General features: G+C 33.6%; 1 protein-coding gene across 1 annotated transcript; it reads left to right on the top strand.

Annotated features, from left to right (window-relative positions):
• The first annotated feature begins 5,190 nt into the window (after nucleotides 1-5,190).
• LOC124393967 (collagenase 3-like) lies at nucleotides 5,191-7,854 on the top strand. Its single transcript, XM_046862054.1, has 10 exons — nucleotides 5,191-5,330; nucleotides 5,446-5,687; nucleotides 5,784-5,932; nucleotides 6,165-6,293; nucleotides 6,398-6,559; nucleotides 6,651-6,771; nucleotides 6,879-7,012; nucleotides 7,111-7,264; nucleotides 7,358-7,461; nucleotides 7,553-7,854. The coding sequence occupies exons 1-10, from the start codon at nucleotides 5,232-5,234 to the stop codon at nucleotides 7,645-7,647; spliced, it is 1,389 nt and encodes a 462-aa protein (XP_046718010.1). The 5' UTR covers nucleotides 5,191-5,231; the 3' UTR covers nucleotides 7,648-7,854.
• Nucleotides 7,855-13,946: the final 6,092 nt, after the last annotated feature.

Genomic DNA, 13,946 nt, shown 5'->3' with positions numbered 1-13,946 from the left:
GCCCTAGTGGTCCAGCCCCTGTGGGCCAAATGTTCATACTAGTTCATACATTGTCTGGATGCAGGCATAGTCTTTTTCAGTCTACTGGGACAACAACTGCAACTTTAAAACATTACAAACATTGGAGGTTTTTCTACATGTACATGTGCAATATGTACACAGCTCTTTTTCTCAGTGAAATGTGCAGATTTTGCCAACACACTAACTTGTCACATCACTTAGGCAGTGATTTTTTTCCTCTCTATTGTTGTTCAAGAAAATTTTACAAATTTACTTTGACATTTCATGAGACAATGGTGTTAGAAAGAACGACATTTGATATAATTTCATTTGGTAATGTGGTAAATGGTACTTATGATAGTGATATTTGGAACTGTGATCTCTGAGATGGTGACATTTTGGACAGTTGTATTTGAAATGATAGTATTTGGCACGTTGGTGTTTGTCAATTTCCTGCCATTTGAAAAGGTTTTCTAGGATATGGCTCAACTTAAAAAATAACAAAATAAACAGATGTGAAGATGATTCAACAACCAAGCAACAAAACCAAAGTACACTTAAAAGGATACACTTGGTACACAAAATCCAGACATGAAAGCACTATACCAGCATATTTTGTATTTTTTATTACCACTCAGATGCACACAGATTGCATATAGTTCATTTGGAAATTGGAAAGACATTGGCAAAAACTAGTTTCTTGGGTCTCAAGGGTGTAAGAGGACATGCAGAATATCCTGGTGAAATTCTATTGAATGTTTCTGATGAAGGAAAAGATGTTGCTTCATATCCAGACTCTTATTTTCTCAACAAAGTTTTAGTATGGCAAGACAATTTATGAAACTTTCAGCATCATTTCATCATCATTTGCTTGAATTTTGGCAGCATATTGTCAGAGAACCACCAGCTACGCCTCCCTTCTGCACTCAGCACACTCGCTTAGCCTTTCCTTCCTACTAATCACCCACAACTGTCTCCAATCTACACTAGCCTTTATAAGGCCTGCTATTTGCACTTGCTCTCCGTCCGATCTACAGTTTACTCTACAGGTCATCTCTGGACTACCTATGCTCTGCATCCATCCCATTCTCTGGTGTGCACTTCTCTGGATGCTTCAGCTTTGTGTACTAAGACAAATAAAGCTTATTGACTTTACTCCGGTTTCCGACTCTTGATCCGTGCGTGACACATATACTGTATGTGAATCATAAAAAAATAAAATAAATAAATACATTAAATAATAATTATTTTGTGTGTACAGTATAAAATTCGGTTATAAACTAAAAACAAGAAGTTCCCAAAAGCAAATTAAATGAAACTACTGAAAAATTTTGCTGATGATATTACACCCATAATCAAATGCTACAACTTGAAAGGCCCCTTTTAATAATAATAATAATAATAATAATAATAATAATAATAATAATAATAATAATAATAATTATTATTATTATTATTATTATTATTATTATTATTATTTTTAATCACCATCATCATCATTATGACAATAATAATAATAGTGATTATAATAACTACTACTTCTTCTTTCAGCTGCTCCCATTGGGGGTCGCCACAGTGAATCATCCGTCTCCATACCCCCCTGTCCTCTACATCTGCCTCTTTCAAACCAACTACCTGCATGTCTTCCCTCACCACATCCATAAACCTCCTTCTTCCTCTTTTCCTCCTTCCTGGCAGCTCCATCCTCAGCATTCTCCTACCGTGATTATAATACCAATAATAATAATAATAATATCAAATGACATAACATTTTTGTCACATTCATACAGAGTACGACATGTTGTGAAATGCTTTTTTATGACTGTCCAACATGTAATAGAAATAAAATATATCTAAATAAAATAAATATAAAGTATAAAAGTATAATAAAAGTATAGTGTAACTAAAAAATATATAGTATATAAAAAAAATTATATATATATATATATATATATATATATATATATATATATATATATATATATATATATATTATTTATAGTTATATTCATTCTTAAAACTACTTTTTAATGACAATTTATACTTTAATTAAACTTTTATACTTTATATTTATATTAATATTTTTTTTTTATTCATGGAAAATACCATGGTACTGCATATGTCTTTCACAAACTGTCTTGTTTGTCATGAAAAAAGGCTGTTACATACAGTACTTTGCAAAAGCCTTAGGCCAACAATACATTTCTCAGTCTCTTTATTAGAATACAATCAGAAAGTAAACGAGATTTGTATACAGTTTTAAAAAAAGAGCTTTTATAAGCTAAAGTGGCAGTATTTAGTGTGACCTCCACTTGGAAATAGCAGGAACCTTCTTGTAAACCTAAACTGAATGGAGCCATAATAAATTTCATTGATAACATCTGTTTTTGTCCTACTATTTCTTGTCAAAACGACTGCTGTGAAAAAAAATGTGTATTACACCAGGATTGTGCAAGAACTTCTTAATAGTATATGATGTATTAGTTTAATTCATTATAACCTTTTAGTCAGACCAACTTTTAACCACATCATACCATTTAGAATGCAAAAGATCACAGAGTTTGACAAACGTAAAAATCATACTTTTGCATCAGCAAGGCCACTCTCAAAAAGTAATCAGCCAAAAACCTGAATACTCAAGATGTCCTATTCAAGCTGTTATAAAGAAAAAACAGGTCAGAGACAAATTAAGGACTAGAAGACAACTTTTAAAATCAGCTTTGAAGTTTAAGAGTTTCTTCCTTGAGAGACCAAAAGAAGAAGGTCATTACACTTCACTAGACAGAAAAATAAATATGATTGCTCATTTAAATTTTTTTTACTAAAACAACAAAGCTGGTAGCGGCCTAAGACTTTTGCACAGTACCGTATAAAATCTATTTTCACTAAAGAAGCTAGCAACAGTTGAGTCAGTGTGAGCAAAACACAATTATCTCATGTGTATAAAACAGGCTCTTAGTACAGGAAAGCACAAGCTTGGGAATAATTGGAATACACAGGTCCTACACAAGTAATGGGTCGGAATGCCTGATCTTTTGATGATGGCATCTGTAATGAAAACCTGACTGCACATGTATGTAAACAAGTTTCCTGCAAGTTGAGAAAATTGGCCAAAGATTAAAGGGAAATGCTTGATGATATCACCAGGTACACATTCAGATTGAAAAACCTGAAGACAAGAAAGTATTTGTCAACATCCTGCGTTTACAGCTGTTATGTGGCTTGTTTTGCCTTGAGCAAGTGTTTTTCAGTGTATGGCTCAACATCCTTATATATGGCTCAAGACCCAGTTTAAAACAGGATCGAACCGGTCTCTGCTGGCAAAACAACACAAGAGCACCATAGAATCTAATATGATTTTTGCTAAAGGCAAATCTTTAACATAATTCAAAAATATAATTCTATAACAATCCAATGGAGCTAATGTTGTATCTTGTTCCAAACTGAAAGAAGGAAAAGTAAGTTAATGCATAATTTATCCAGACTGGTGTCAAGCTGACAAGAGTTTTATTATATAAAACATAATAAAAATAAAGAAATAAAGAAATAAACTGATTACAACCCCAATTCCAAAAAATGTGGGATGCTGTGCAAAATGTTAATTAAAAATACAATGCAATGATTTGCAAATCCCATAAATCCATATTTTATTCACAATAAAACAAACCAGAAAAAAACATCAAATGTTTAAACTGAGTATATATATATAACATTTTAAGGAAAACAACAGGTCTCTCATTGTGTAGCATTATGCCCTATGTCCGTATATATCTGGAAACTGAAGAGACCACTTGCTAAAGTTTTGCGAGAGGAACGTTGTCCCATAGGTGTCTGATACAGGATTTTAGCTGGTCAACAGTTCTGGGTATCTTTTGTTGTATTTTTGCTTTTTTATTAAATTTCATCCGACCACAGAACAGTTTTCCACTTTGCCTAAGTACATTTGAAATGAATCTTCTTTGCATGATAGACATTTTATGTGCATTTGTGGATGACATGGCAAACTGTGTGACAATGATTTTTTTCTATTACAGAGTCATGACTGTTTTAAATGCAGTGCCACCTGAAGGCCTGAAGATCATGGGCATCCAATATTGATTTTCACCCTTGTTCCTAGATTTATCCAGATTCTTTCAAAATTTTGATGATATTATGTACTGTATAATGAGGTATTCAACTGTTTTTTTTATTATTTTTATTTTATTTTATGAACATTATTCTGAATTTGTTCCAAAATTTGTAAACACAGTGTTTTACAGATTTTTAAATCTCTGCCCATCTTGACTTCTCTGCCTCTCGATGATACATTAATAAAATCCAATCATCTTTCTGACCTGTTGTCAATTAACCTAATTATTTTGCAAGATTTTTCTCTAACTGTTTAATTTTAATAACAGTTACTTTTTACAGACTTCTGTTGCCCCATTCCACCTTTATCTGAGATTTGTTGCAGCCATCAAATAAAAAATTACCTGATTTGTTTCTTAAAATGGTACATTTCCTTAGTTTAATTTAATTTGATATGTTGTTTATGTTCTATTGTATATAAAATATGGCTTTATGAAATTTGCAAAGCATGGCATTGTAGTCAAAATTGCATTCTGTTTTTATTTACATTATACACAGTGTCCAAAAAAATTGTGGTTGTAACTAATTAATTTAAAAGTCCATTATGATTCATTTCTATTCAATATCCTGCATTTTCTAAATATAATGTTAGGCATGCATTAAAAAGTATCTATGTATAAACTGTGGACCTTTTCTTTAATTAATGGATGTTGTGGGTTTTGTTTTGTGAAGTATTTTATTATGGTTTGAAAACTGATCACATTTTAAAGGGAAAAAATTAATCAAATGTTCTTTGGATGTCTATGGTTCTACTTTTTAGTAGGAATCTTTTCCAAAATTAAACATCTGGTGTAGGATTTGTTTTCTCCGAGGTACAAACACAGGAAAAACTTTACAAAAAAAATCTGTTTACTATTAAAGTTTACTGTAATAAGTAATTCAATCAATTGTCAGTGTAAAACATTTGTAATTAAATTAAATAAAGTGTCTTTAGGCTGTACTTAAGGAACTTCAGGATATGGAGTCATCCATTTCTTAGGTATGCGATCTTTTGTGGTGTAATGACGTAGATTGTTACTCAATATCCCCTCCTTTTTTATATAAAAGCTTGAGACAAACCTCAAACTACATAGGTTTGAAATCTTTATTAGAAGAAAATCAAAATGAGGGGTTACTACCAGCTGTGTGCCCTTGTTGCCCTGGTGTTCCGGGTTAATGCAGTACCTCTGGCTAAAGACATGAGCGATGAAGAACTTGCAAAGGTAAGAATGGCACGCACTGTGTGACTACAAAACACTCAGGTTTTATTACAATTTACATTCAATATTTTATTTGATGTAGCCAGTGACTGTAATTTTTTTTTCTCTCTTTATCCAGAATTACTTAAAGAGATATTACAACATGCAAGAGGAGAGCAAGGAGTCGTTTGGGCGTAAGGTCGACGAGATGAGCTTGAAGCTGAGTGAGATGCAGCAGTTTTTTGGTTTAAAGGTGACAGGAACTCTGGATGCTGAAACACTGGAGATGATGAAGCAACCTCGCTGTGGGGTTCCAGATGTGGCTGCATTCACTGCTGGATCTTCAAACAACAAATGGTCAACAAATGATCTGACTTACAGGTACAAGAAGCATAGCAGTCATAGCCTATTATAGCTTTATGTATTAAGCACATGAATTGATTTAATTAGTTATGCTTCGTTTTTTTTATTCTACAGGATTGAGAATTACACTCCTGACATGTCTGTGGCTGAAGTGGACAACTCTATCGAAAGAGCGTTGCAGGTCTGGGCTCGTGTCACTCCTCTAAAATTCACTCGCATCTCCACGGGCATAGCCGACATCATGATCTCTTTTGCTGTCAGAGGTTAGTCTCCCACTTTATCCAGTGGTATTTCCTTTTTAACACAGCCTGTCTTAAAGTCTAGTGAAAATCAGTGTAATTTCAAAAGGTAGAAAAGTGATTGTGAAAATCAGCATTTTAATGTGTCATAGGGAAGAGTACCATCCAGAAATTCTGTCATTTAATTATCAGCATGTATACTGATTATAATAGTCAGCATTACAAAGCTCTGTATATGAATGTTTCGTATTTCCAGACCATGGCGATGGCTCCCCATTTGATGGGCCTGATGGTCTTTTGGCTCATGCATTTGGCCCTGCTCCTGGTCTCGGTGGAGATACTCATTTCGATGACGACGAGACTTTCACCTTTAAATCTCCTGATGGTTAATATCATTAAATTACATTAAACATGAAATACACCAAATGCAATGTGCAAGATACAAAATAAAAAAAATCATGTACATCTATCTTTATTGGGGTACCACAGGATACGTCTTGTTTTTGGTGGCTGCCCATGAATTCGGACACGCCCTAGGCCTCGACCATTCCCGTGATCCTGGAGCTCTGATGAATGCAAGGTACATCTACAGAAATGTTGACCGCTTCCTGCTTCCTCAAGATGACATCAGTAAAATTCAAGCGCTCTACGGTATGCTTTTGGAGTTCGGAATTTTGTAAGTAGTTGATTTGAAATTTGACGTATCAAACCTCTAATTAACAAAGTAAAATTAATTCAACAGGCTCAAACACTGAATTGCCTGTCGGGCCTACACCTCCTGTCACTCCCAATGCCTGTGACCCCAATCTGGTCCTGGATGCTGTTACAACCCTGCGTGGAGAGATGTACTTCTTCAAGGAGAGGTATGAATGTATACACAAATGTATACACAAACTGTAAAATGTTTCCAAAATATTTTTTGTGTCTTTTATATAGTTGTAACCATTTGATGCATTTTTCGGTTGTTTAGATTTTTCTGGCGCCGTAACCCCCAACTTCCTGAAATGGAACAATTCCTGATTACAAGTTTCTGGACTGAACTTCCAGATAATATCGATGCTGCTTTTGAGAATCCATCAGATGACTTGGTGTACATCTTTAAACGTAAAATACTTATAAAATATATTGCTAATTGAATTTTTAAACATTGTGATGTGATATTGTGATATAATTTGGCATGTACTTGTGTTTATGATCTTTAGGTCAGAAGGTCTTGGCTTTGAACGGTTATGATGTCGTGAAGCGAAAAAGTATCAGTAACTTCGGCTTGCCAGCTACAGTGAAGAACATCGATGCTGCCTTTTATGATGAGTACACCGAAAGGGCTTTGTTTTTTGTTGGCAAAAAATATTACAGGTATGTTGAAGTTTTATTGTTATATTTGTTTTTAAAGAAAGAAGACAGGCTGCTAGTTTTTTTTAAGTTATTAATAAAAAAATCTTTTTAAAGCTATGACATGAACAACAAGAAGATGGACAAGGGTTACCCTAAAGCAGTGGAAAAAAGATTCCCGGGAGTGACAAGAAAAGTTACTGCAGCCTTCCAGCAAAGTGGTCAGTATTTAATGAATTTATACATTTCATAAATAATCTGGATCTAGTTCTGTGAAAATGCTAACTTTTTTCAAACCACACGTTTCTGCAGGTTTCACCTACCTCTTCAGTGGAACCAGCGTACTTGAGTTTAGTGAAACAACTCTGATGCGCGTGCTGGGAAACAACTACTTCTTGACGTGCTAGGCCTTTTACGTCTTAAATATTTGTATTATTTAATATTTTATTTGACAGCAAACAGGATTATAATACAGTAAACTATTTAATAATTCAAAGAGTGAATTGTTATTTCAAATCATAGTAATCAAATTCTAATTTATATCCAAATAATACCTGTTATTTCTTATATTGTACTTGGAATACACTGTTTATGCTCAAATAAAACATGCTTTGCAATAATACTGTTTTATTTATTATTTTTATATTATTTATTATAAGTCCATATGCTTTATTATTGGAAATGAAAAAGGGGACAAGAGCTGAGGCAAGAGCACACATGACAAATAAGCACGCATTACTATCTGGTTATTCTCTGAAAAAATGTACATCTTATTTGGCTTTAAGAATTAAATACTATCTGAAATATGTTCATATAATATCATTAGGTAGCAAATCAGACACCACGCACTATGCAGATGAAATGATTAACAGTTAGAGGGTAGCTGATATTTTAGATAGGAAATGTGGCACTTTATGCAGAGGACATTACCATATTTTGACCCTTATATTCTATCTTCCATCTATTGTGGTTTTCTCTCAGATAGATGTTCCACATAGACCCTTATAAGATAGATGTTACAATAACCTTGATCAAGGGTCTTCACCCAGGGGTTCCGCACATTAAATCACAAATTATTATTTTGTAAAAAAAAAAAAAATAACAAGAGTAAAAACATCAAAGATAAAATATTTAATATTAAAATGTAAAATATTGTAATTATTAAATTAAAGTTCTATTGAAATTCAAGCTAAAGTTCATGTAAATGTATAATAGTCCACCTTAAAGTAAAAGGAAAATGTATAAAACTGCAAATCCATTAAAATAAAAGACAAATGTGAACAACTTAATAAACTGTGATGTGATTTTAATTGCAAAATATGTTTATTATGCATAAATCTCTTTGAAATATTTAAAAAATATATTAAAATATTCAGACAATGATGCATATATTACGACAACATACAGACAACACTTCTAATTGTCTTAGCATGATATAACTAGTGTAATGTGATTGATTTCTATTATCATCAGTGGCTATGTTTGACACATTTTGTATCAAGGGGTCCCTGCCCCATGTCTCTATCACCTAAGGGGTCCTTGACATGAAAAACGTTGAAGGCCCCTGTCCTAAAAGTTTACACGATACACAAACAATTTACATTTTTACCATTATTTACACCACTAAATTCGGGTTACAGCCACTAGATGGCAATCTAATACAAGAATCAGTAAGTCTTAATGCAATTCTATAAACACGGTCTTAGATAAAAGGAAAAGCAGGAATCACAATATTAAACCCAAATACTTGGCTGTTTAACTTGTCAATTTTAAGTGCGTTGTAGGCTTATGAATTTATTAGTCATGGTGAAGTATTGACTCTATTCTTATACTTCTACTCTTCTGTAAATTACTTTTAATATGACATCAATCAAAACATTTATCACATCAAATCAAATATACAAATCTCTATGAGGTGTGAGTACCTTTTGGCTTCAAACTAGCATCAAATCTTACACTTGCACATTTTGTACACTTGCACAAAGTCAGGGATTTTGTAGAATCAGGTGTGAGTCAGGTGTAACCAATTAACCAATTAAAACAAAAGCTAATGATCATGAATTTTATATGTAGGTTGAAGTGATCATTATCTGAAACAGAAACAGCTGTAAACAAGGTTCAAATATCTGGGTAAGGAACAGCCAAACTCTGCTTCTAAGTTGTGGAAGACAATTTTATGACACACATCATACACAATTCAATTCAAAACAGTCTGGGTTTTCAAGATGTGTTGTACAAGCTATTTTAAATAAGGACACAGAAACTTAATGCAGCAGATTTCCTTCCTTCTACACCAGATGTTTAGCAGTGCCGTCGGCATAGAACTAGGGAAAACCAGTGGAACTAAAGTACACCCATTTACTGTCCAGAGACCTCTGGCCAGAGGTGCTCTTCATAAAAGAATTGAGCACGCTGAGTCATCATGCAATACAATCAGGGAAAGGTTTAATTAGCCCCAAATTTATTCTACAACAGGACAATAAGCCCAAACATACAGCCAATGTCATTAAGGCCTATCCTCAGTGTAGAGAAGAACAAGAAGTCCTGGGAGTGATGGTTTGTCCACAGCAGAGCCCTAAACTCAACATCGAGACTGTCTCGGATACCACATCATATGTATTAAGGATATGATGCAGTACTCGCTGCATCAAATAGGGTTAAATAAATTGTTGCCAGCTGCAGTAATTATCAGTAAACATCCATTGCATATATTGCAGGTTTTGGGATTATAAGCCACAGACTGCAATAGGCCCATTGCACAGTATTGCAGCATAGATAGACTTTGCTTCCCCTGTGCACAAGCAGGATATCAGTGTGCTACTTATTCCAACAAAAGTAAGAGACCTGATACTAAAGTAAGTAAATTAAATACACCCTTACTCCTGCATCTGAGTTTCATTATCCCAGTGACAATTAAGTATAATGGATCTTTACAATTTGTTTCATTGTTCGTGGACTCCAGAGTCGCCGTCAATTTGATTTACCACTAATTCATTATTTAAACTCAATATACCCACCACATAATGGAAGTTAACAATTAACCTATAGGGGCAGGCATTACCCAACAATATGTACTGTTAACTATACAGGTTGGTTTATTACACACATAATATATTTTCCTATATGTTATTTTCTCCACAAATCACCAACTGTCACTGACCCCAACATTTCATGGTCTCGAACTCACCAGGTTTTAACATTTTTAGTGACACTAGTACATGAACAATCTCTACAATTCTCTAAAAGCAAGCCTGTTACAGTGTGTGTGTGTGTGTGTGTGTGTGTGTGTGTTTCTGATGTGTGAGTATCTCTTGCTTATTTTTTATACTTTTATACTTATGTATCTTTCATTTTCTGTTTTTTTTTTTTATTCCTAATGTGACTGCACTCAGCAGCTGGCTGGGAAAGTGAAAATTAAGTGTAAGTGTAAAATCTTGCTCTTTTTTTTAAATAACAAAAAGACTTAAAATATTTGAGAAAATGTAACCAGGGTTGAAAACTGTTTATTTGCACCAATAAAGATGATTCATGATGAATATGTTGGCTATGCTATAACAGATGTTTAAGCGATAAATATGTTAATATACATTAAAAGTGAATTTTTCATCTTTCACCCAGACACCAAAGTGCGTTAATGTTTATGCAACCAGTGAGAAGAAATGTGAGTTACTAATGTGTGAATCAGAATCAGAATTTGGTTCCAGCTGTTACTGACTCTCAGAAGTACAGACATAAATAACACTATATATTTAGCTTGGACTATACAAGAAAGAACAGACAAGACACGACAAAACAGACTATACGAGACAAAACAGACAATGTGAGACAATATAGACAGTACGGGTATTAAATAGGGATACAGAGTAAATGACAGATCAGTAATGTATATAAAGTGTGAAAGTGCATGGTAGTGCAAATAACAGTTTTGTGTGTCAGGTACGATAAAGAATGATGGGATACTGTGTCACAAATGTGCCAGTAAAGAACTTAATCCTAATATCCATTGTTCCTCTGTGATGATGTTTAGCTCTCCAGGGCATGCCTTTTTTTTTTTTTACTATAATGCTTGGAAACTATAATCTGCAAAGCTGTCCTGACAAGTTTACATGGACAGTATCGCGCTTTCAGATCTGCGCGGTAGACGTCACATTGAGTTTAAGACGTCACAGAACTGAATCAGAGACGTGTTTAAATGCTGGGGAACTTTCCTTCATGTTGAAGATCAAACAAAATTGGCTACACAGGCTAGTATAGAATCTGCTCTGAAGGACAATTTTACATTGTGAACAATTTCTGTGATTTCACGAAAACTGTGTTTAAACTGTGTTTACTGTAAATATAATACGATAGGGCAGATCCATACGACATCCTGTCTGATATTCTGGGGAAAATATTTACAGTTTACAATATGATTTTATCACTTTATTATTAGATTTGTACTTTTTAGCAACTGTATTAATGTAATGCATTAAGCACACATAATATTATACAGTATCAACTTCACTGTAAGACTAGTTACTGAAAACAAACCTAAATTATTATGTAAATTATAATGTTTTTAAGGAACACAATAAAAATTAAACCATGTACAAAGTTTTTTGGGGATTTAACAATACTCACACTGATACAAAACAAAATAATCAGTATTTAGCAATCAGAGGGAGTCCACTCTTAATTAAGTTGTGTTTGCTGATGTTTGCTGCAAGCAATGGCATGTCCTGGTTGTTAAAATTAAGCCCAGAGTGTTATATGTTACTTGCATAGTATAGTTGCAAGTATAGACTCTCAAGTATAGACAAGCAAATTATGGCAGACTGTGTTAATGCTCAGTGATACTGAGCATTCTGGTCAGCAGTCAATGTTCAGCAGCTCAATGTTGAGAAATACATGCTGATTCATCATACCATCAGGGAGATGTCTGATTGGCCCCAAATCTATTCTGCAGCAGGACAGCGACCTCAAACATACAACCAATGCCAATGACGGAGAAGAACAAGAAGTCCTGAAAGCGGAAGTTTGGCCCCCATAGAGTTTCGAGCTCAGAGTCATCAAATCTGTCTGGGATTACATAAAGAGACAAAAGGATTTGAAGCAGTCTATACCCACAGACGATCCGCGATTAGTTCTCCAAGATATTTGGAGCAACCTACCTGCCGAATTTCTTCAAAAACTGTGTTGCTGTTTTGCAGGCTAAGGGGTTCTCACACAAAATATTGTTTTCATTTGAATTTCTCTTCAGTTCTTCTACTATCCATTTTGTTAACTGATTAAAACAAACTTTCACACATGCCTAAAACATTTGCACATTACTGTATATACATTTATTTCATTAATACTCGGGTCAGCAGTCATGTTGTCATGTTGTGAACATCACAAATGTTCGCTGTAATTTTTTGTTACTTGTTTTTGGCACATCAGGGTACACAACAGACATATATTTTGCTGTTGGGGCTTTTTAAATATATTTTGTTTTAAATTAGAATGGTTTTATACCAATATATAATAGAAATAATTTGCCCTAAAAAGACACAAATACAGATGCATCTACCAATACAAATTAGGGTATGTGTTTGTTGGTATTTTGGGAAATAGACCAATTAAATGAAAGTAAAAAAACCCTTTAGGCCACAGCTGCTTAAATCTGTATAAAGATATAGATATTTAGGAAGATATTTCAGTGATATAAAATAAACTGAGTAGAATTTTACTGAAAGCTTCGCTCACATCCTCTTAAAAAAAACATGTCCCTATATATCTGCTATAAACTCACCATGCGTGTCATCACACTGATTTCACACACCTGGGAAAACCATTCAGATACGTGAAAAAAGGTCCTTACAGCCCAGTCACAAAGCAGCGACACTGATGATGAATGATTTGCTGTATGAATGGCATCTGGGAGAGACGGTTGTGATTCAGGTATAGCATTAACAAAAACAACTGTGTCACTTCCCTGAAAAGATGCAGCTCAGACACGCCCAGGCTTGTGCTCAGACTTTCAACATGTTTCCAGAAGCGTACATCACGTTTATAGTTACCATTCTTTACAAAAAATTACATTAAATTTATTTACTAATAATTAGCTGCAAATAGACTTCCTAATTGTACTAATGATATTTTATGAATAGAATATCATATATGACTTTTTATATAGACATTTTTATATAGAACTTTTTGTATTTTCTTTATTCCTGCATTTTAATTCAATGTCTTAGTGTATTAGTGCCAACTATTAGTCACCTAATCCACATTTTTTATGATTAGCGGTAAATAATTCAAATGTAATAGTCAAACCAGGTTTAAATTACATTTAATTAATCATCTACATGTATTTTATGCTTTCTGGTTGTGAAAATCTGAGATTTAAACAAACATATTTATCATTTGACATCATTAGACATTAGAAAAACAGTCATAATGGTGACAATTTAAATATATTTATATGTAAACATATATCTGCAAACATGGAAATAAGAGAGATAATAATTTGCATATTTCACCAGAACAACTGTATTTTTTTGTAATTTAAATGGTCAGTGATAAAAATGTAAAGATTGCAACAAAATGACCTGTTTTTAAAAACATAGTTTAGTGTGTGTGTGTGTGTGTGTGTGTGTGTGTGTGTGTGTGTGTGTGTGTGTGTGTGTGTTAATACATCACATGGAGATTCATTAAAAAAAATTAATGAAAACATTCAAATACTTTT

Source organism: Silurus meridionalis, chromosome 11, assembly GCF_014805685.1.
Source record: "Silurus meridionalis isolate SWU-2019-XX chromosome 11, ASM1480568v1, whole genome shotgun sequence".
NCBI lineage: Eukaryota > Metazoa > Chordata > Actinopteri > Siluriformes > Siluridae > Silurus > Silurus meridionalis.
The sequence above is the reverse complement of the archived record's forward strand: the minus strand, read 5'-3'. Positions and strand labels throughout refer to the sequence as shown.